Source organism: Metopolophium dirhodum, chromosome 1 (genome assembly GCF_019925205.1).
Source record: "Metopolophium dirhodum isolate CAU chromosome 1, ASM1992520v1, whole genome shotgun sequence".
NCBI classification, from domain to species: Eukaryota; Metazoa; Arthropoda; class Insecta; order Hemiptera; family Aphididae; genus Metopolophium; species Metopolophium dirhodum.
The window spans coordinates 116,506,508-116,528,089 of NC_083560.1; the positions used below are offsets into that span (position 1 = coordinate 116,506,508).

Consider the following 21,582-nt stretch of genomic DNA (forward strand, 5'->3'; position numbering starts at 1 on the left):
ATTAAACCATAAAATACGCCCCACTTTACTATTATATGTAAAAAAAATAATGTTCAATTTGCTATTTGTTCTTCTTGTCAACAGTAGATATATGTACTTATTTAAGGGCTTCTCATTCAATAATTGCTGTCGGCAAACGATACATAATGTATTATATTTAAAATACATTTTATAATGTGGCCTGGTGTGGCACGGTGGTTGGCCTCAGTTACTAACGTATTCCGACGTCAATCATTGGCCGGTGCCGCTAGCTCCCGGATGGGTGACCACCCGGGGTTTTAGTGACAAATCCTCGCCACATATACACGTGTTCCAAATCATACCCTTCCCCACAGTAAAATCTAAGTAAATAACCTTCAGGCTAATTACCTTCATATTGACGCCTTTACTAAAAAAGAAAAACTTATAATCTCAAGATGACGCTATACCCGCATGTGTTGTCTCCGTCTTACAAATGTACAACATAGAAAAAACTGTTTTGCGTGGGAAAGAACCGAGAAGGCTACAGTCATAACTGAAAAACGAGATTGTCGTCACATAAAAAGGAAAACTTTGGCTGTGTAACGTTGTTTTTATTTTTTTGATATCACTTATATGAAAAAAGTTCTTACTGTTTCAAAAACCATTATTGTTTTTGTTTTTCAAACTTGAAAAACTTTTTTCACATAAATGATATCAAAAAAATAAAAACAACGTTACACAGCCAAAGTTCTCCTTTTTATTTGGTGAAAATATCGTTTTTTAGTTATGATTGTAGCCTTCTCGGTTCTTTCCCACACATCACAGTTTTTGCCATGTTTTGCATTTGTAAGACGAAAACAACGCATGCGGGTATAGCAGCAAGAAAAAAATGAAACAAATTAATATCATTATACCTACTATGTATTTCATATTTGTAATTTTATACAAAACAAAGGTTTTTGTCCATATAATGTAAATATTATAATATAATATACTAGATGAGTTTCCCGGCTTAGCTTGAGTGATATATTTATTCACATATTTTTACTAGTTATACAGCCAGCCATATAATAGATACCTACTATTTAGTTCAACTTTAATTTAACCTTACTATATTTATAAATTAAATTGTAATTCTCTCTCATTGATGAGTTTTATTTTCTAACGTATGGACATTAAACGGCCAGGTTCCACAGTGCTCTAATTAATTACTCTGAGTACCTACATTATACCTATATGGTGCGTATTTTGTTTTATATCATATTTTCATTGGTAGTCCCTTACGCTAGTTCAAAAAATCGTCAGAGGAGCACCCTCGGGTTTCTGTTTTATTTATGGAGATAATATCTCTGTGTATTGATCTATCAACTAAAACTACTTTAACACAAAAATTAAGTCCAGAATTTGGAAACAACATTTTAAAAAAAGTGACGTGACTAAGCGTATTTTGAGTTCTGATAAAAAAATCTCAAAAATATTTATATATTGCCTCACTGCAGGAAAAGTGGAACGTTCATCGCCACTCTTCTGCTTTCTCCAAAAATAGAAAAAATATTGACTTGAAGATAATAACAAGAATAACAGAGAAAAAAATTGGAAAAATTATCAATTGCTTCACTGCAGGATAACTGGAACATCAACACTTGTTCTTTTATATATTACTACCTTTAACTATATACATTTATACGTATATAATGATATATTATATATGTTATATACTTATATGTATACATTGACTATTAATATGATAGATTTTATTGTATACAAATGTGTAGTTATGTTTTTGGGTAAAAACATTGAGAGGCTAGCGAATAAAAAGATAAATATCCATAGCAAACACCACCTGTTTGCTATGGATATTTTTACTCTTATAATATAATGTACCAGTGGCGTCAGAGTCCAAAATTTTACCTATGAAATTAGACACCTATATATAAAATATTGAAATACTAGTATACTACTGAGTACCTACTAATGCAAATTGTTTTGATTTAGTCTAGATTTATACCTATGACAATTAATTGTCATTAGTAAATATATACTTTGGTGCCACTGAATTATTCTTTAACAACGAAATTCAAGCCTCAGTATCGTCACCCGTAAAATAAGATAAAAATATAAGATTGAAGTAAAATAAATAATTAATATATAATATAATTATTCTTAATTAGATTAACATGTTTTTTTTAAAAATTCCTACTCGTTTTGGCTGTGTTATTGTTAATAATGATTAATTACTGAAAACAATTATCATGGATTATCTCGCTGCTTTAATGTTATACGACGCGGTAGACGTGTCACATAATTTGATTACTACACGTATCCTGTAATTTGTATATATTATATTATCATCGCGCGGACGTGGACGAAAATTATTACGATCATAATACAATTCATTTATTTAAACGCTGAAGCTTCGAATCCAAAATATATACTTTTATCAAGCCCAAATTAACACCTTCAGGGGCCCAGGGGCCAATCAATAAAAACAATTCTTTAAAATTATAAAAGTAGGTATACAATAAAACAAATTTAAACCTTTTTATTTAAATATGATAATAATAATAATAATAAATGATAATATATGATAATTAATGAGAATAAAAATATTAAAAACATAATTTTTTTTTTAATACATATTTACAAATAAAATTAAGTATTGTTTAAGTAAAAGTTTTTTTTCTAGCTTTTTGAATAGCAAATGCATCAATTGATTGCCATCATAGGTTCATAGATACTACCATTGATTTTATAATATATTATATTATAACATCAATGATACTATACCAACTTTGTACTTTGTAGGTACTTACCAGATACAGTTTATGTACCTAAGCAGTGGTGCAACAAGCGGGAGTGTTGGGTGATACTTACACCTGAGTACCTGATATTTTAGGGGGTAGTGGGGTACCATTTGATTCGTTTGTGTTGTCGGTATTTCTTTTATTATAACATCAATTCCATACATAAAATATTAAAATATCAAGATTTGAATTAAGGTAATAAAGATTAATGGAGCCCGTATGAAGGTATTTCTTGTAAAAATTCCAAAATTTGTTTACATTGCTTATTCCGTGAAACATTCGTTTAGCTATAGGTATAGTCGTAAGATTGGTTTAGCAGTGCCGCAGTTGGTAATGCTTGAGGTTGACAATACTGTGGTTTCATTACGTAATATTGTCGTTTGTACATTTTGTCGTATGTTACGAAGACGTTAATAGACGGAAAATGAGTACCTATAACATCTAAAATTAGAACAAAAATTGAAGTAGGTGTAAATCAAATTAAACAAAGTCTTTAAAAAATTATGTCACGTGACACGTGTCCATTTATGTCTTAAAAGTAAGATTTATTTTTGTTTTGAAATCTTTAAACAATATTTCCTTAACAAGTCAGAAAAAAGAAGAAAAAAATATTGCAAATGCTCTAAAAGAAAATTAGAAATAATTGAATTCGTTTTGTTGTTATGCTTATGGGAAAAAATATTAAGACCATTAAATGGAGTATTACAGTCTTTTCAACGTAAAAATACTAATTTACACAACGCTTGCCAAGACTTGCAACTAAAAATTTTGAAGAAGTTGACGACGATAGAAGATTAATGTTACGGAAGAGAACTTTTAAGTTCGAGTTTTCTTACCAGTAATTGATACAGTTATTTTTCAACTTTCCAATAGATTTCAAGGATTAAAAGAATTAACTGAAAACTTTGATTTTTACAACCAACTACATTAGTTGGTTTATCTGAAGATGACTTAATAAAAGCTTCATATGGTTTTACTCAATTATGCAAAAATGACATAAGCTCAGATTTAACCAGGCAGTTACTGTCAATAAGAGGATTAATTAATATTTCTTAAGTCAAAAGTATTGAACAATTAACATTATACATTTAAAAAAATGACTATAGTACATCGTATAGTGATATTTTAATTGCAACCTTAATTTATCTCACATTACCATTTACCTGTAACAGTTGCATCAGCGGAAAGATCGTTTTTCAAACTGAAACTTATTAAAAATTACCTAAGAAATTCAATAAGACAAGACCGGCTATACATTGCTATTTTGAATATCGAAAAAAATAAAACTGAAAAATTAAATATAAGTAAAATAATAGACAATTTTTCCAACTTAAAGGTTAGAAAAGTTAAGTTTTGTTAACATGTATCAATTTTTTTTTTATGAATTAAAGAACCTACCCACTTTTGATATAATTTGTATATTTTTTTTAATCCATAGTATAAAATATAATTATATAACGAAAATGATTTATTGTAGGGCACCATAAGTAAATATTTGTCACTAGAGCACCATAAGGTGTAGTTGCGCCACTGTACCTAAGTATAGGTTAGTACTTAGTACAATAGCTATAGATAGTTTTAATAATCTCAGCGTTTGTTTAATTTACACAAACCATCGTTGTACACTTGTACGTACATTTAAATATGTGTTATCGAAGATTAATATGTATTTTATTCGTAGTTTTACAACAAGTCCCTTCACAATTGACAAAGAAATCGGGTTTATCTTCTCATTATCCAGTATCCTGACTGATTATTTGTCACTTGTCAGTTTCAATGACATAATTTAAACATTAGGTATAGGTTACCAAAGCATCATTTATACTGTTTGTCTTTGAAAAAGCTGAAACATTATTGTCTAAATAACACAATCGATGCAAAAAAGAAAAAATAACAATTATATTTATAAGTTTCTAATTTTTAATGCTTCGATTATAACACGCATTACTTTAATAACAATATTATACGTTTCGTATAAATAACAACTATACAGCATGGAAATTAATTACGCCTGTCAAAACTTATTAGGGATAGAATGCAACGATTTGGCACGACGTAAACCGTAAACGGAGTGTTGGAAAATTGATCTCTCGTAGTCGCTCTTTCACGAGATACCGCGCACTTACCTACCACGATATTTAGTGCGGTATGCGTTGTTGAGAAATCGTGTGTATTTATAATATATTTTATACCTATACATATATTTATAGGTAGGACCATCATATAGTCGGGCGACCAGACAGGCTTACATCAGCAAACAATAATTGCTTAAATTAAGACGGAAATCGTCATCCCACGCCCGTGTCAAATCGTTAAAATAGCACGACGATGAACCCGCGATTAAATTAAATAACGTTATGCTCGACTAAATTATATCATAGTATAATATTATAATATGTATTGTACGTTTGTACTCTCGTCTAATATCTTCGATCATTCATGATGAGAGCTATGGTTCAATCATCATTCATCATACGACTATTATTATTATCATCATCAGCATTAAAATTATTATTATATTAATGCGCCAACCCCCCTTCCATTCGTCGTCTTTAGTCGGCATTGCAGCGACGACGACGACGGCGGTGGCAGCAGTCGCGGCGACCGTAGCCAAAGAAAATAATACGACTGAGCAGCACAGTAACATCGATTGCCGTCACGAACGTAATTTTTGCAGTCCCGTCTTCACGTTTCGGTTTTTATTTTAGTTTTTCACGTTTCTCTCGCTCCGATTACTGGCCAATTCGTCTTGTTAAACCACCGCCAAACACATTCGATCTCCTCGGTGTCATCCGCCAATGGCTTCAAGAAACCGCTGCTGAAAATTGTCTGCAATATGTACCTAGTAATAACTAATAATAAATAATATTATAATCTTAATTCTTATTTAATTGTACAAAAGTACGCAACTACACACCTAATATAATATAAGTAAAATATATTATTTTCAAACGCTATTATTATTATGCTTTAAAGTTTAAACGTTACATATTCGGATGCGTCTGTTTCGTCAATAAATTCGAGAATAATCCAAATAGAATTTTAAATAGGTAATAATAATAATAATAATATTCGTTTTCTCCTCCACTCGTAGTCTGCAGCAGCAGCTGTGCGTCTAGCGGGTCCCGTGTGTGCCGGGCGACAAAGATAACGGAATCGTTGCGATACCTGATAAGACGAAAATAAAAAAACGGTTTGCCCTTGAAAGTGATGTCTAGTAATAGTCTAGTAATTTGGTCGATTTATTAACAGTTGTGAATTTACGATTGCTCTAATGCCTCAGATAATTTGAACGCTTAAAAGTTCTACGCGTTAACAGGAAAAATAGTACCTAGTAACCGAAAGAATATTTAACGTACCGAATCGTAATACCTAGTTATGTTTGTGAAGGAATGGTGAGTTATTTTATCATTTAAAAGGCTATAAATTATTATTTTCATTCCTACATGTACAAAAATAGTTGTCCAATTAAGAAACGGTTTTTTCCTACTACCGTCTGTATTTTTAAATTTAAATTTACTATGAGACTGATATAATATGCCTACATACGATCAATCGTGTGTTTTATACCTGCGGTATTTGTTTTCTTAAATAACGATCGACGCCTCAGTGAATCGATTGAATCTGATAATTTCTCAGAGCTAATTGATAAGCCCAATTAGATGTTTAATTAAATCTCTTATAACTAAAATGTTTAAAAATAGTTTATAATTATTAATTTCTAATCATGTTAAATTTAAATATAGCTAGATAGAATAAAAATAATATAATCTATTTCCATCGTGTATACTATATAAGTTACTATTTCAATAACGAAAAATAATTATTTTATTTATTATATTCTGATAAGATTCTGATAGGTACCTACCTACATTTTTGATTATTATTTTCAGGTTTAAAATTCTTTAAATTAAGAAAACTGTTTAAATTTTTTTTTTAATTTTCTATCAAATTTTCCGTGATATATTATTATGTTATATATCAGGTATAATTCATCAGGTATACATTATAATTATAATATAATACATTATCATTTATAAATTTAAATATTTTTGCAAGTTTAATTAATCGATAATATTATTATAGGTGTAGGTACAATTTCAAATTAACCTACCTATACTAGTAGAAAATATTTTAATTTAAATATTTAAGTTAAAAACGTTTTATAAGTATTAAATGCATGCAGTTGTTAAATCTTAAATTATCCAAAATGTAATGTCAACAAATAATTACTGTTAAAATCTAACATAACAGTAATTTTTATATAATATATTATAATATAATATAGGTGGCAGTTAACGGAAGTTCCACTATATGATATGACTCAATATAGGTACGTATAAACGAATGTACGATAATATACAATATAGTGTCACACCTATCCACGCGGTCTTAGATTATTAAAGCCTATCCGTATCAGAAACTTTTTTTTAAATCTGAGTTTAGTATTTTTTATAATTTTAATTTTTGTATTAATTAAAATTTTTAAATATTTGTGAGCATGTTTTTTTCAAAATAAATTTAAATTCAAGTTTTTAATTAAATATTTGTATTTAAAGAAGATCAGGCATTACAATTTGACTCAAATGTTCAAATGTTTAAAAACACAACGAATAATAATAAATCTGGCCTCCCATGTGATAGTTTTGAGGAAGTGATCGCTAACCCACATTGTAATTTGGATAATAAATTCCTTTAATCTTGCCTTTAATAATATATAAATATTATTTTATGAAAAAATAAACATTTATGAAAATTATAAACGGTAAATATTATGAAAGTCTTAAAATATACTAATAATAAAATATAAAAACTCTTTTCAAGAGGAAGGAAAAACATTTTTTTTGCCACAGTACCTACTATTTTCCCCATCCCATTAAAGTTATAAAAAAACCACTTCTAAACCATATAATACAAGTAATAATACATTCTGTATATTACCTATATGTTTATAGTATGTAGATTGTATATATATCAATATCATGACTGTCGGTTATTATTTAAGTCGATGACGTGATTATAATGATATAATTATGCATCGATTTATATAATTATAAAAATGATACAATCATGGTTAATTATGTTTTATCACTTATAACTTATGAGATTTTGTCGTATAAAAATTAAAAAGTATGCACAAATGTACAATGTATTTGTATTTTAAGTAAGTACCAACACAATATATGGTATATGTATATGGTGTATATCAAATATATACTTATATACTTACAGATATAAAAGAAAACATTTATATTTATTATATTATTATCTTAAACTGTAATTTAAATAACATTTGTATTATTTTTATCACGATTCATGACTAAATAACCAAGTTTGTCAACAAGATAACACTGCACGTGAAATGTTCCCGAAATTCGAAATAGCCGCTAAATGCTAAAATATAGAACACTATAATTATAATTTCATTTTCCAGTTGAATTGTTTTTTCCATGCCTTAGGAACATGGATAATAGCAGCGAAAATGAAACTTTATGTGACATGACTGTTTATAATAATGATTGTTATCAGTGGCGCCCAAGATATATTTTTCAGGTGTAGCAAGAAATAATTTTACCCACCCACCCACCCCCTTACAAACTCAAAATTTTATTATTTTTACATATTATCATATTTTAATTGACAATATTAGTAAATATTAAGGTATCAACCAATATAATCTGTGATTAATAATGAACATATTTCAAGTTAATTATTTTATGTTATTATACCTACCCACCCCTTATTTTTAATGTGTAGCGACCGCTACACCTAGTAATAGGGTTGGGCGCCACTGATTGTTATTATATAATATTTTTTAAATTTTTGTATCATGAAATATTATTACTTTTTGTTGAAAACAATAATTCTTAGAACTGTATACATAAATAGGTATTTATAGTATATAGTATATATATAGTTACAGGCTGACGCTAAAATGACGTAAGTTAGGATTCATTTAGATTTAAAATACTTTAAATAAGATCGGAAGTATTATAACTTTGGCACCATATTGTCTTGTTTTTGAAAACACTTGTTTTTTTTAAAAAATAAAATTGGCATAGGTATTATTCAACTAGTTTATATGTCTGAGAGAAATTTAAAATTATTTTAACCAAATGTTAAGTAGAATATGAAATTCATTTAACGAATTACAATTATCCATGTTACGTATATGTTTTCGTAAGTCCTAAATATTGTTAACTGTTACAACTGCTGTTATTCTGTTAGTGGTATTATAAGTTATTTGCTTTTCTAAATGTATTGGCGTTTAGATTTCCATTATTTAGGAAGTTAAACGAAAGACAAGTGAACACCGTCCTTCAGGGTCATCAGTCAAGTATTTTATAACGATCCGTGCCAATTGCTTCTCGTTGACCTCACCACATCTTTTAGCCTGATTATCTTCTATTGGTTTTTATCGTTCAATGGACTCTGACAATGTACAATACCTACCTGATACCTATGTTCACTTTGTTCTTACTATTTTACTATATACTGTATATTAGTGTACACTATGAACATGTATAATTCTTTCGTTGTTAAAATAATTTTTACGTATATATTTCAAACGTATGTAGATACATTAAATGCATCAAAAATATGAATGGAATAAAAAATTGTTATACTCGTCTTATTAAAATACGAACGCGTGAATGATTGATTCTCGCCTCATCTTCGATTATCGATTTTCATTTTCCATTCACCTTCTGGCGTTAGGAGAATACATTTTTTTATGGCATATATGATGCATAGGCATATAGAATTTTCTCGATATTACATATTCAATTTTTTTTACAGTTTCCATTGTGTTAGAAAAATAAATAGCTTCCTGGTTGAACCACTGCATACAGGTTTAAGAACTCCATTTAAGACTAATCTGTACATCAATGCTATACATTTTATGGGAGTAGGTAGCCCTATACATTGTTTGTATAAATCTTCCTAAATCTTAGGAAAACCACAAAATATTGATTAGTTTTCACTTTCAATAACTTGATTATTTCTTTTAACAATTATCACAAGCTAATAATATAACAATAGCCATTTTTAAAATAATACATTTAATTAAAAATATTTATAAAAAATGCCTTTTAAACTTTAATTACAATCTTTTTAGAGATAAATTAACCATTTATTGATTGTACGAATTGCGCATCTAAATATATTCTTTATTTCAACTCATATCACTCTAATGAAGTTGGAAGCTATTCTAATCCTTACTTTCTACACCAGGCTTTCTCCCCCATGTTTTCGCACAGAGTATATTATATCTCCATTATTCTTCACATACTTTATGATAGCATTAATCGAATAAGAATAATAAAATAACATTCCTTTGTAATTTATGTACAATTAGTAAAGACATATTACGAATAAACAATTATTAACGTTAAATTATACTTATTGAGTATTTGACGATATTGGTTTATTTTTAGTTATTATAAATTAAGATTATTGTTATAAATTAAATAATAACTGGTAAATTAATCGTAAAAAATAAATCCCAATGCATTTATACGTAATTTATATCAACTCAATATGCTTTTAAGTATTTTTTTATATTCATAAGTACAAACATCCAACAGGTTATAACATACCTGTTTTTTAATAGCTTTACATAATATGTTTAATGTATATACAATTATAATGCAAATCTTGATTTGTTTTAAATAAATACTAAAATAAATGGAAACAATATAAATCTTACAACCTAATTAGTTGCTAATGTATTTCATGTACAACACTAAAGTGAAATTTATTTTAAACTTATGTTCTTTAAATATTTGTGTACAATGTGTAATATAATATTATCTATCTCTAATAAATACAATTTCTTAGTATATCGATATTAAATTCAACTATTTAATATTTATTGGCCTTTTTAAATATTGTGTATTCAATGCAGTAATTTACTATATTAATTGTCAATTTTTATAATGTGTAGTTTCTAACAATACGAAATAGGTAAGTATTGTATTTGCTTGTATGACATAGAAAAGTGTGATTGAATTTTAGAATAAAAACAAATTTATTCTATTTCTATATTTTAATCATATATGAACTACGTGCATTGAAATCAACTTAATCTTTAAATAATCAAAAATACCAATAAAATGTATTAAATTTTATTTTTCTTATCTGAACTGACTGAAACGGTGGTGTAATAATAATTTATTTACTCAGTTTTTATAAAGACTTAATTATTTCATTATTAAATCACGATTCGTTTTCAACTAAAATTACAAAAAATAAATAAGTAAATAATAAGTTCACATTTTGTGACATTGAATTTATCAGGTTATTTTCTATAGATGGTTTTTTTTCAATTATTTTTAATAATTAAATAATTAAATCGTTTTTAGTAAGTCTTGCCATTCAAGTTTTATTATATGGTTTTATTATGATCATCCTCAATAATAAATCATCTTTTAAAAAAAAATATTTCTTTGGGTAATATAAAATTATAACTTTTATTGCTTAGGTAGTATATTATTACATATTATTTATGTGCTAGGTTACTGTAAAATCGTAATCAATAGTTTCCCTTCTACAAATAGGCACTAAATTGTACTGTAAAAAAGTATTAACTGTTTTTGAGGTAAATTTTGTCTCGGTATGATTATGTTGATGAATCAAATTTAATTTTAGTTTACCGAGTTAACATGTATATTTTAAAATTAACTTACACAAGATATATTGTTATAAATAATGTATGTTTACTAATATAGGTACCTATAAGAATCTAACCTGGTTTTTATGAGTTATACCTAAAGTGACGTCACTCTTAATTTATGCTTTCGGGTTTAAAATTATTTGTATGTATATTACTCTACGGTAAACGAAATTGCTTTTATTATTTTCTATTAGCCTTGGTAATATTTCCTTTAGGCCTCTAAGACTGCAAAAATATCAAGGTCTAGTTGGTTAAATACTCATGTTTTTTTAATCTCGTGTTTTGAAATTATACGTATGCTTATTTTACAAATTCGAATATTACAGTGTGATTGAATCATTGCGCATTTTTTACATTATTTTTATTATTTTTATTATAACATTTATTTATTAAATAGCTCAAAATATAATTCAAATATTAGGGACCAAAATCTAACCTTAATTACCAACAAATAAATATTATTATTCTAACTAACTTATTTTAATTTAAACATTTTTTCCAAAAAATACAACAAATAAATTACTCACACAATATATTAATAAAAATAAGTATCTATAGTAACATCGTACTTATTACAGACATTTTTAGTAAATTGTAGTTATTAGAAAAAAAAATGTTACCTATTATAATATGATTATTAATTATACACAATACACATATAGGTATAATATACCTATATTTTTAAGAAGCACTATGAAAACAGCTCTCCTATCGTTGTTGGTTCTAAACGAAAAAAAAGTAGAACATAATATATTGAAAATTATTAAACAATACCTACATATCTTATGTCTCAATATTTTATTTTATTTTATTATTATTTATACATTTTTACTGTATAGCAGAATACTAAAAAACTTTCATAACATTATAGGTCACACGACAGCTCGGTTAAAAATTAATGAAGTGATGAAACTTGAAAAATTCTTAAAATTTTTATCCATTAATAATATATTACTAAATAAAAATAATAACAAAAACAAAATTTTAGTAATGAACACTCAAAATTCATATTTTTAATTTTTAATGGAAAATAATTCAATGTTGGTATAGTGTTCAAATATATATGTATGTATAATATACTTGTATTTATATAGTTATTTAAATTTAATAATATTGTGCATGTGACTTAATGTATAACTCGTCCACTCCATCTCGGCCATCGGTGACCGTTACGATTTCACAAAATCAAGGGTCCCAAGACTAGAAATATAGAATATCTTCTGAGAAAGTATACAATGCTTATAAACTAAACTTTACCAAAACATAACACTGGTGGCTCTTATTTCAAGCCGCTGTCCTAATAAAAAATATTAATTATATGTACCTATATAAGTATGTACTTCCTGCAGTGATATTGATGCTTAAATAATTGGAAGTCTTATCTTAAGAAACTAACAAGATGTTTCAGATGTAATATGAAGATTATTAGTTATTCATTATTATATACATCAAATTATGTATTATCTTCATTTATTTCTTTCGTAGATTTTCTATTTAATGGTTTTCAGTTACATAATTTATATATGTAAACATTTTCCAAATAATTATTCTAAAACACCCGTCATCTATTATAAGAAGTATACCTACGAAGTTTGTCTTAGCGTCAATAATGAACTGATTAATTGTATTTTACACGATATAAAATAATAGTAAGACGCGTAATTAATTATTATAATAAGCATAGTTGTTGAATACATACATTGTAGGTGTTTCTCCAAATAAAAAAAATGTTTAATTAATTAGAGAAAATGCAGTTTAAAGTTCGTAGATTTGGTCCTTGGACCATTGATTTTTAATTTATCTGAGGTTAATTCAAAGCAATTACTTTGTAGGCCATATTCGAAAAACCTCAAAATATGTTTCAAGTATGCACGGCGTGTAAGAAACTCATGGCTATGTCATATTTTACAATACACTCAATTGATAAATTGTTACTTAGAAAATATATATTTTAGGTGGAATTATTAATTATTGTATGTATAAAACAAAACAGTTTTTTTTAATTTGTATTGGTTGTGATTATATTGTACTTAGTGGAATTTATTATAAGTACTACCTAAATAAATATTATTAAACTCGATTATTCTAAGTGTTACCTATGTTGGCTATTGGTTTTGATAATGTGAAATTCATTAGATTTAATCATAAATATGGATGATACATATATACATATATGGGTATTGGGTAGACGTGACCGAATTTCATCATGTGTCTATGCTGCAATAGAAGTATTTTCTAGTATCTTCAGACTCTATCCATCGTCTCAAATGTTTTTGTATGTACAGACACCATGGTGGATAACTTAAATAAATATATCAGCAAGCTGCAGATTAGATTTATAAAAAAAAATGTAAAAACATCGAAGTACCTTCCTACATATTTTAAGTTTTTAAAATTAAATTATTTTTCATTTACCAAAGTAAAAGTGTTTATGTCCCTTATATCGCAAATTATAATTATTTGTATAAAAGAATATTACGATTTACTCAAATAAAATAGGTCGAATTAATGGATATTGAATGGTATACATTTTCGTGAAATCACGAACTCCTGGTTTTACTGTTTCTAATAAATCGAACGATTACCATTAACTATAATACTTATCCATTAGGTTTCTGTTGGAATTTCCATTTAATAGCGTGAAATCGCGTAATATATATTGTTAATGATATAACTATAATACTGCACAGACGTTTTGAAGAGTCGCGAGAAACCCTCTCACATTTGTTATGAGGTCGAGAAACTATTTTGTAGCGATGAATTTTTATACAGAATAAAAATTCTACCGCATTATAATTTATAATAATCACAACAACTAGACAATTTGAACGTCTTCAAATTCACAAATTTTTCCGGAAATGAGATTTACGTAGAATCCAAATTATTATATTCTGTTATGTATTCTATTATATAATCATAAAAAAAACAACAAATGGCGATCGGTTTTAAGTAAATAATTGTAATAGTTATTATATAGAGTCTGTCGCTGGCAATAAAATATCAAATGTACAGATAAATGAATAATTAGTAAATTGACTAAATAAAGGTTATCTAGGGTCTTGGAAATCGAGATAATATGGTTATTAACTCATATTATTATAGCCGTCTTATAATTTTGACATTTTCCGCACATATGATACCGTCCACTCGACTTTGTAATAGTCGTCCGGCTGCAGCGCTGAAGAAATCATCGTGGTCTGTGGCGTTTCGGGTCCGATTGTGCGTGTGTGTGTGTGTGTGTGTGTGTGTGTGTGTGTGTGTTATAAGTCATAATATTATACCTACCTAGGTATATTATATAATCTGTGATATTATAATATGTATGTACGAATGTACCTAGTTTAACGCGCGTCTCTTATTTTCTAGTCGACGACGATGATATTAATATTATCTGCATATCGCCGGTAAGTCTTAATTTTTGACAAAACAATATATTATATTAATATTACTACACTGACCGTAATAAAATATAATAAACAATAATTTATAATTCAATAATAATCGCACATTGCAGCAGAGTATACCGCGTGCGTGCGAGTGAGTGAGTGTCGAGTGTGTTGCGTGCGCGACCGTGCGTTTTTGCGTGTGTGCGCGCGCGATTACAATCTCCCTCTAATTTATGCAATGGCAATAATAATTCGCGACGTTGGCGGCGGTGGTAGGGATATTTAGTGAACCAAGGCAGAACGGCGCGGCGGCGGCGGCGACGGCGGTGGCGGTGGACTCGGCTGTCAGTGCCGATTCTGTGGAGTGTCTGCGCCAACCGAAAAAAAAGCACAGGTCCACACACGCAGACGAGAAATACGAATTATAAAAAAAAAATTCAATAAAATCATTCACACACCGAAAATATTTTTTGCGAGAGTGTCGTCGAGTGGTTGACGACGACGACGACGACAACGACGACTAGCCACTACGCTACATCACATTACTGCGACGACGACAACGACGACGCCGCCGAGATCGTGTCCCTGTGCGCGCGGGTGTCAGAAAATTGAATAATAATAATAATATAAATTATTGTTATTTATTTTTTTTACTCTCCGTTTGTGTGTGATTTCTGTGCGTGTTTCCGAAGTGTGGTGTCGTGTGCGTACGTTGTTTCTCAACCCGTTTCGGTGGCCGCGGACGACCGCAGCAGACGGACGCACGAGTATCGAGCATTTTTAATAATATTGTCGTTTCATTGTATTTAATTTTATAGTAATTTTTTTTTTGTTTTTTGAAATACATACGCGCGTTTATGTGTATATTTATAAATAGACACATATATTTTTATACCACGTATGAGTTCATCGTATACATAGATTAAATTCGTCGTGTACCTGCACTACCTATATATCAAGTCACGATCGGACGAAAAAATACCATACCGCAGAGAAGATATCCCAATTATATATAATAGTACTGTTTATATTACTTTTATATAATAATTTTTTTTTACTCGTATATATAATATATTATTTATGATTTTATTTTGTTTTAATACACACGTCCAATATAAAACTCTCCGCTCTGTTTCCAGGACTCGAATACAGCCACTGAGCCACCGGCGCGTTAGCAAACTGAAGACACTAGTCAACACTACTGGAACGATAGGTGGCAAATCAGCTGCAGCGTCAAAGATTGTTACAAGGAAGTAAGCTCTCGACAAAACACACACATTTTCATCCCCGTTGGTTTCAAGAATCTAACTATAACTTATCGAGGCCAAAAATTTATATTTTAATTTATTATAAATAAATAATGATAAGTAATAATAATTTATAAAAATTAAAAGTCGTCGTTTTGCTGGGAAAATAAGCTTGATCTGTGATAGTGTTATTTTTTATTTAAATACTGTTTTTAAGTATCATTATTATTGCAATCACACATAGTTTACGTTTTTATCGTTTTTATTTTATTTTTTATTTCGCTTCGTAAAGTTATTGAGAAAACAACTAATAAAATGCCTCAACGTGCGGGCGTACTTACAAATTCTGTTATGATAACTTTAATCCTACTGATCAGTTCCTTGTGTGGATGTTGGAGTTCTGATGCGGATCAACATGTTTCTTCGTCTCCCACATGTGACAGGTAAGATAGGTCTCAAATTGCATTTTTATTATCTTTCATTAACTGCATCCATTTGGCACAGATGATTTATTGCTTTGATTATTGTATACTGTAAATTGCTAACATATTAAACTTAAAAATTATGACACCAAAATTATCTCTTAGCTTAATTTTAATATTCTGTAAAAAAAAACTCGCCGTATATAAATTTGGAGGATAATAATGTTGATTGGCCTTCCTTGCGCGAGTTATTTAAAATTCCATACCTCGTTTGTGCTCCTATACTCTCGCTGTACTTTATTTCATAACCATGCTAGATTTATAAAATAATTTTGTAGTTAAACGTTCCAAATTCTTAAATTTAATCTTTCTAGATTCATAAATATCCATACGAGTTTTTTACGGTCACAAGACGCATAAAAATAAAATAATATACTATAGGACATGGGTATAATAGTCGCAAATAACAGTCATAACTAAAATTCCTAAATTTAACACGAATTATAAAAATATTTAACAATTTCCAATTCGTCAATCTCAATTTATATCCTACATAATGCTATAGGTATATTATATGCTATGATTTGCATATCATACATTTTCTCCGTACTTATTTGATATCTGGTGTTTCATTGCTTATTTTTATTTTAAGATTATATTATTATACCTATATAACAGGTAAACGCCATGTTGCATAATTTCTTTCTTTTTTTTTTTGATAGGGATAAAATTAATATTAAATTAGCAATAGTGGTCGAAAAAAATTCCAGCCAATCTCGCCGAATAAATTGTGTATATAACCAACGAGTTGGCCTGTTTACCCCCTCCGGGACATCCCGGGACGCCCTGTCTGGTAACTTTAAGTTGTTTTTTTTTTTACTTCTCCTTTCTAGGCGATCTCTGCCTATACATTATAACTTGTTTAATACGAACCAGCTCCCGCATTGAATTAAAATATTAATTCAAGGTTTGTGTATGATATTTATCTTGGCCGTCACTTGTTTTTAGTGTACTAACCATTGAAATTTAAACTCGAAAATTATACATAAACGTATTACAAACACGTTCTCAGAGAATTATATACAATGTGGTCGTTTTTTTTATATATTTATGCACGGTTTTGAGAAGATAATTAAAATTTTTTTTTCTTCAAAGAATTTCCGATACTTTTTGGTGGTACCTATAATATACCTAGTTTAAGATGAATTCGTACTTAATCTGCTTTCCTTGTTGTCAAATCACGTACGTAGAACTCGTTTTACTCCTGACGTCACCACATAATGTACAAAGCTTGACAATATATTCTCTAAAATTAATCTCATGTCTGTAAAATGTAGAGTAATTATTATTACTCCGTGTTTTGTTTCGTAGTTTCTATTTTTGCCATTATTGTGTGTACCACGTTTTAATTTTTTTAATTACAATGTGCGCTATTTTTACATTATTAATTCTATTCATATAATGTATTATTATTATCTCAACAGCTTACATAACATAAATTGAATTATTTCTACCCAAGTCTTACCAGATAAAGTCTCAATAAATGATTAATGAAAAAAATATATATATATTATATTATAGGTATTAGGTATCTTAGTTATTTAATTGCTGTGCATAATATCAGAAAAAAATCTAATCGTGTTTTAGTTATCTCGTAAACTGATGCTAATAGTACTTGATGGAAATTATTTATTAAAAAAGTGGTTAAATAACTTAAATGGGGTCGAAGTTTGTGCATAGTTTGGTGGATTTTTATAAGTTTGATTCCACTAGGTAAGTAGTAGGTATACCCGTTGAGTTAAATGTCATATCGATTCATCGAATATTAATCGTAACAAGTAAACTAAACTTTTGAAAGTCCTAATGAAGAATTTCGTGACAAAATTACTTATTTCTTTTACGAGATTGTTCGGTTTTTGTGGCGTGATTTCAGGTCCCATCTATTTATACCGTTTTGCTTTTTTTTTCCTATACTCGTGTTCACAAATATTTTGGCAAGATTACAAAGATTTACCCTAGTGTCGGTAGATTTTTCTTTCAATCTTATGTCATTCAAACTTCCCGCGCCCCGCTACGTTGAAAAAAAACCATACGATCCGGTACATTTGTGGTCCTTATTTGATGATGACAATAATGTGAATTTGCTTATTATCAGCAAATAGCAATAATAAGACCATCATCGAAAACTTTGACCAAAAAAAAAAGTAATAAAAAACGACCGTTTTCTTCAGAGCTTAGTTTCTATGTAAGAATTCTCGAATTTCGGGGTCTTGGACGTGCGACAAAATATGAAAGCATAATATATCAGAATACTGGTGCGTAAGCTAAAACAAAAATATTTATTATTACGCCAGTCATCCATACGTGTGGTATTTATCAATACAATGATATGGCTTTATGGATAATAATAATTTTTACCTTTTCTCTCTCTCTATCATTCTCTAAATTCAATTTAATGCCGGTGAATAGTCGCACAGCGTAGTACTATTTGAAAGTGAATTGTGTAGGTCAAATTATTCGAAATCGGTTCCATTGATTAGTGTTCGGTCTATTAGTTCCAGCGATCATAATAAGTTACGTTTATGACTGGCTTATTATTATTATTAGGTACTATTAATCGTATAATACAAATTCTACTACATTACCTATGGCTATATTATATGCATTATTTACCTGCGCGTGCCAGCGAATCGTTTTAAAATCTGCACACGGTTATCGTTCGACATACCTAGTATATTTACATAGGTACACCGTACACGTTACATATTATTATTGTTATTACCTACATGCCTATGTTATAATAACAATAATTGTCATTGGCTTTGCGATGCGTTCTTCCAGAATATAATAATACATAATATATATATATATATATATATATTTTTTTTTAAATCTCTGGCGTTTGTTATTTTACGTTATTTTCGTTTCACGGACCTAGGATGTAGGTCATGAAAAAAAAAACATAATAATAATTGCGTGTGTACACATTATATTCGTATGTACTGTTATTTATTATTCGTACCTGTGTCTGTATGTGTTTCGTCTTGTGGCGCGCGCGACATAGGTAGTGTCTAACGAAATAGCTGTGTAAGCTGTATATTGGCAACCCGTCAATTACTCTGTGTGTGTGTGTGTGTGTGTGTGTGTGTGTGTGTGTGTGTGATAGAGAAAGAAAGAGAGACCAGAGTTACATATGGCTGCTAGCCGCCGCTGTCGTCGTCGATGGGCAACAGTGTTCTAATCGGTGTCAATGTCAATCAAATCCGTTTTTATTTACCTGTTCTTCTGTTATCGTGTTTACGCACTAGTGGAAATATAATGAGAAATAGAAAAATCGTTTTAAAACGTTTCCGAACCGTTACAATACATGCAAATATTGCAATTATATAATCCATTTCGTAGATAGAGCTACCACCGTATACTAAGGAGTATACGTATCGCGAGTGCTTACTATTATAATATAGTAGGTACCTACCTATATGGCTATATAACATAATATGTACGACGTACGTAGGTATACAATGTACAAAGTTGCTATGTGGTAAATTATAAAATCGTTACAATGCTTAAACTGCACAAATTGCTTTATTGGATACGCGTGCACACTCACAGTCGTTTATATTTCAATAGTATATAATATTATTATTACGTCATTACCATCCCCATCGCGAGCGTGACGTGACCTTACGTACATCCTATACTCATAACCCGCGTAGCAGACGAACCATATCATTATGCAATAGCACACCTAGTGCCAATTTGCTGTTGTTAGTTTTTTCTTATTATTATTATTATTACTTTATTAACAGAGTGTATATAACATCACCAGAGTGTCACTAAAGTATATTCAGCCGAGCGAGCGGTACAAGATGAGAAGTACATAATGTATAGGTGCTAATTTGAAGTGTAAATTGTCATTTGTATTATACATATACGTAGTACAGTTATCGTTACCCAAATTAAGGTCATACAATTTCCAAGACGAACTTCTTATAATAATTGACAGTTGATATCAAAATGTTAAATATACCGCGATCGACCATTTACATGAAAATCAGTAGTGATGTGTCAAGGTCACTCCAGACCCATGGCTAGGAGATGTACGTAGAAAAATAAATAATGGGTTATATTTTAGTGGTTATTGAAAACACGTAATTATATCCAAGACAATAGAATAATGTCACATAAATCCACATTGTCTAATTGATTTTAGTTTTTTTATTCATCTGAAAAAAAGGAAATAATTTGTATATTACTCATTTAGTATTGTGAGCAAAAGTACGATAATTAAGAAACGAAAAGTTTGTTACGAATTTTGATATGAATACATTTTTTTTAGTTATGCCTAGATATCCAACGGAAATATTATTTTCAGAATGGAAATAATGGAGTAGTTTATTCTTACCTTTATAGTCAACAATCGTTTTTCCCTACTTAGATTAATCATTACGATGTTCGAATTTATTATTTTATTATATTATGCACATGAAAATGATTATAACTTTTTCAACTGTTAGCTTAGCCATCTTTAATTTTAATAAAAATAGCATCATTTAATTTGTATTTAGTTAAATAATTCTTGCTAATTTATTCTCAGCGGTACTTTATTGTACTTACTTTTATTTTGGCCTTAGTTACCTATTTTTTTTTATATTACTACCTACCTACCCTTCTATTTTTTCTTAATGATATAAGTCATTAAATCTTTGGGTATGAAACTGTTAGTGCATTATTGCGTCCATTTAATACGATTCAAGAATTGCTTTTCTCAAGGTAGTAGGCACAGATGTTTTGCTTGAAATTGAATGGATTTATCTGATAATATAGCTTTTTGGGCAAGGCGTTGTCTGATCCGACTTTATTATGTTGTTTTTATGTATATGCATTTTAATTATAAATATTTAAAAAAATAAATCACTTAAGAAATTAGATCAAGTTTGTAAATATATTTTATTTTGCATGCAATTTCTTTTATTTCATCAAAGCTAATCTGTATTACCTAGTAAATTATTGTTTAAAACTGGATTATATGATTTATCTATGGATATCCATTTAAATATTGTGTAATGAAATATTTCCATTTACGTC

At 28.8% G+C, this 21,582-nt stretch overlaps 1 protein-coding gene across 9 annotated transcripts in view; it reads left to right on the top strand.

The window, feature by feature from the left end:
* Positions 1 to 21,582, top strand: part of LOC132936755 (trehalase-like) — a 131,234-nt gene that overhangs the window by 85,403 nt on the left and 24,249 nt on the right. For 3 of the 9 annotated variants that reach the window (XM_061003515.1, XM_061003514.1, XM_061003520.1), the window contains exon 3: positions 15,965 to 16,078. In XM_061003515.1, coding sequence (XP_060859498.1) covers positions 15,965 to 16,078 — 114 coding nt within the window. Of the gene's footprint in view, positions 1 to 5,346; positions 5,611 to 14,504; positions 14,844 to 15,151; positions 15,844 to 15,964; positions 16,516 to 21,582 lie in introns of those variants that run through there. The other 6 variants (XM_061003519.1, XM_061003518.1, XM_061003516.1 and 3 more) reach the window with 6 other exon arrangements.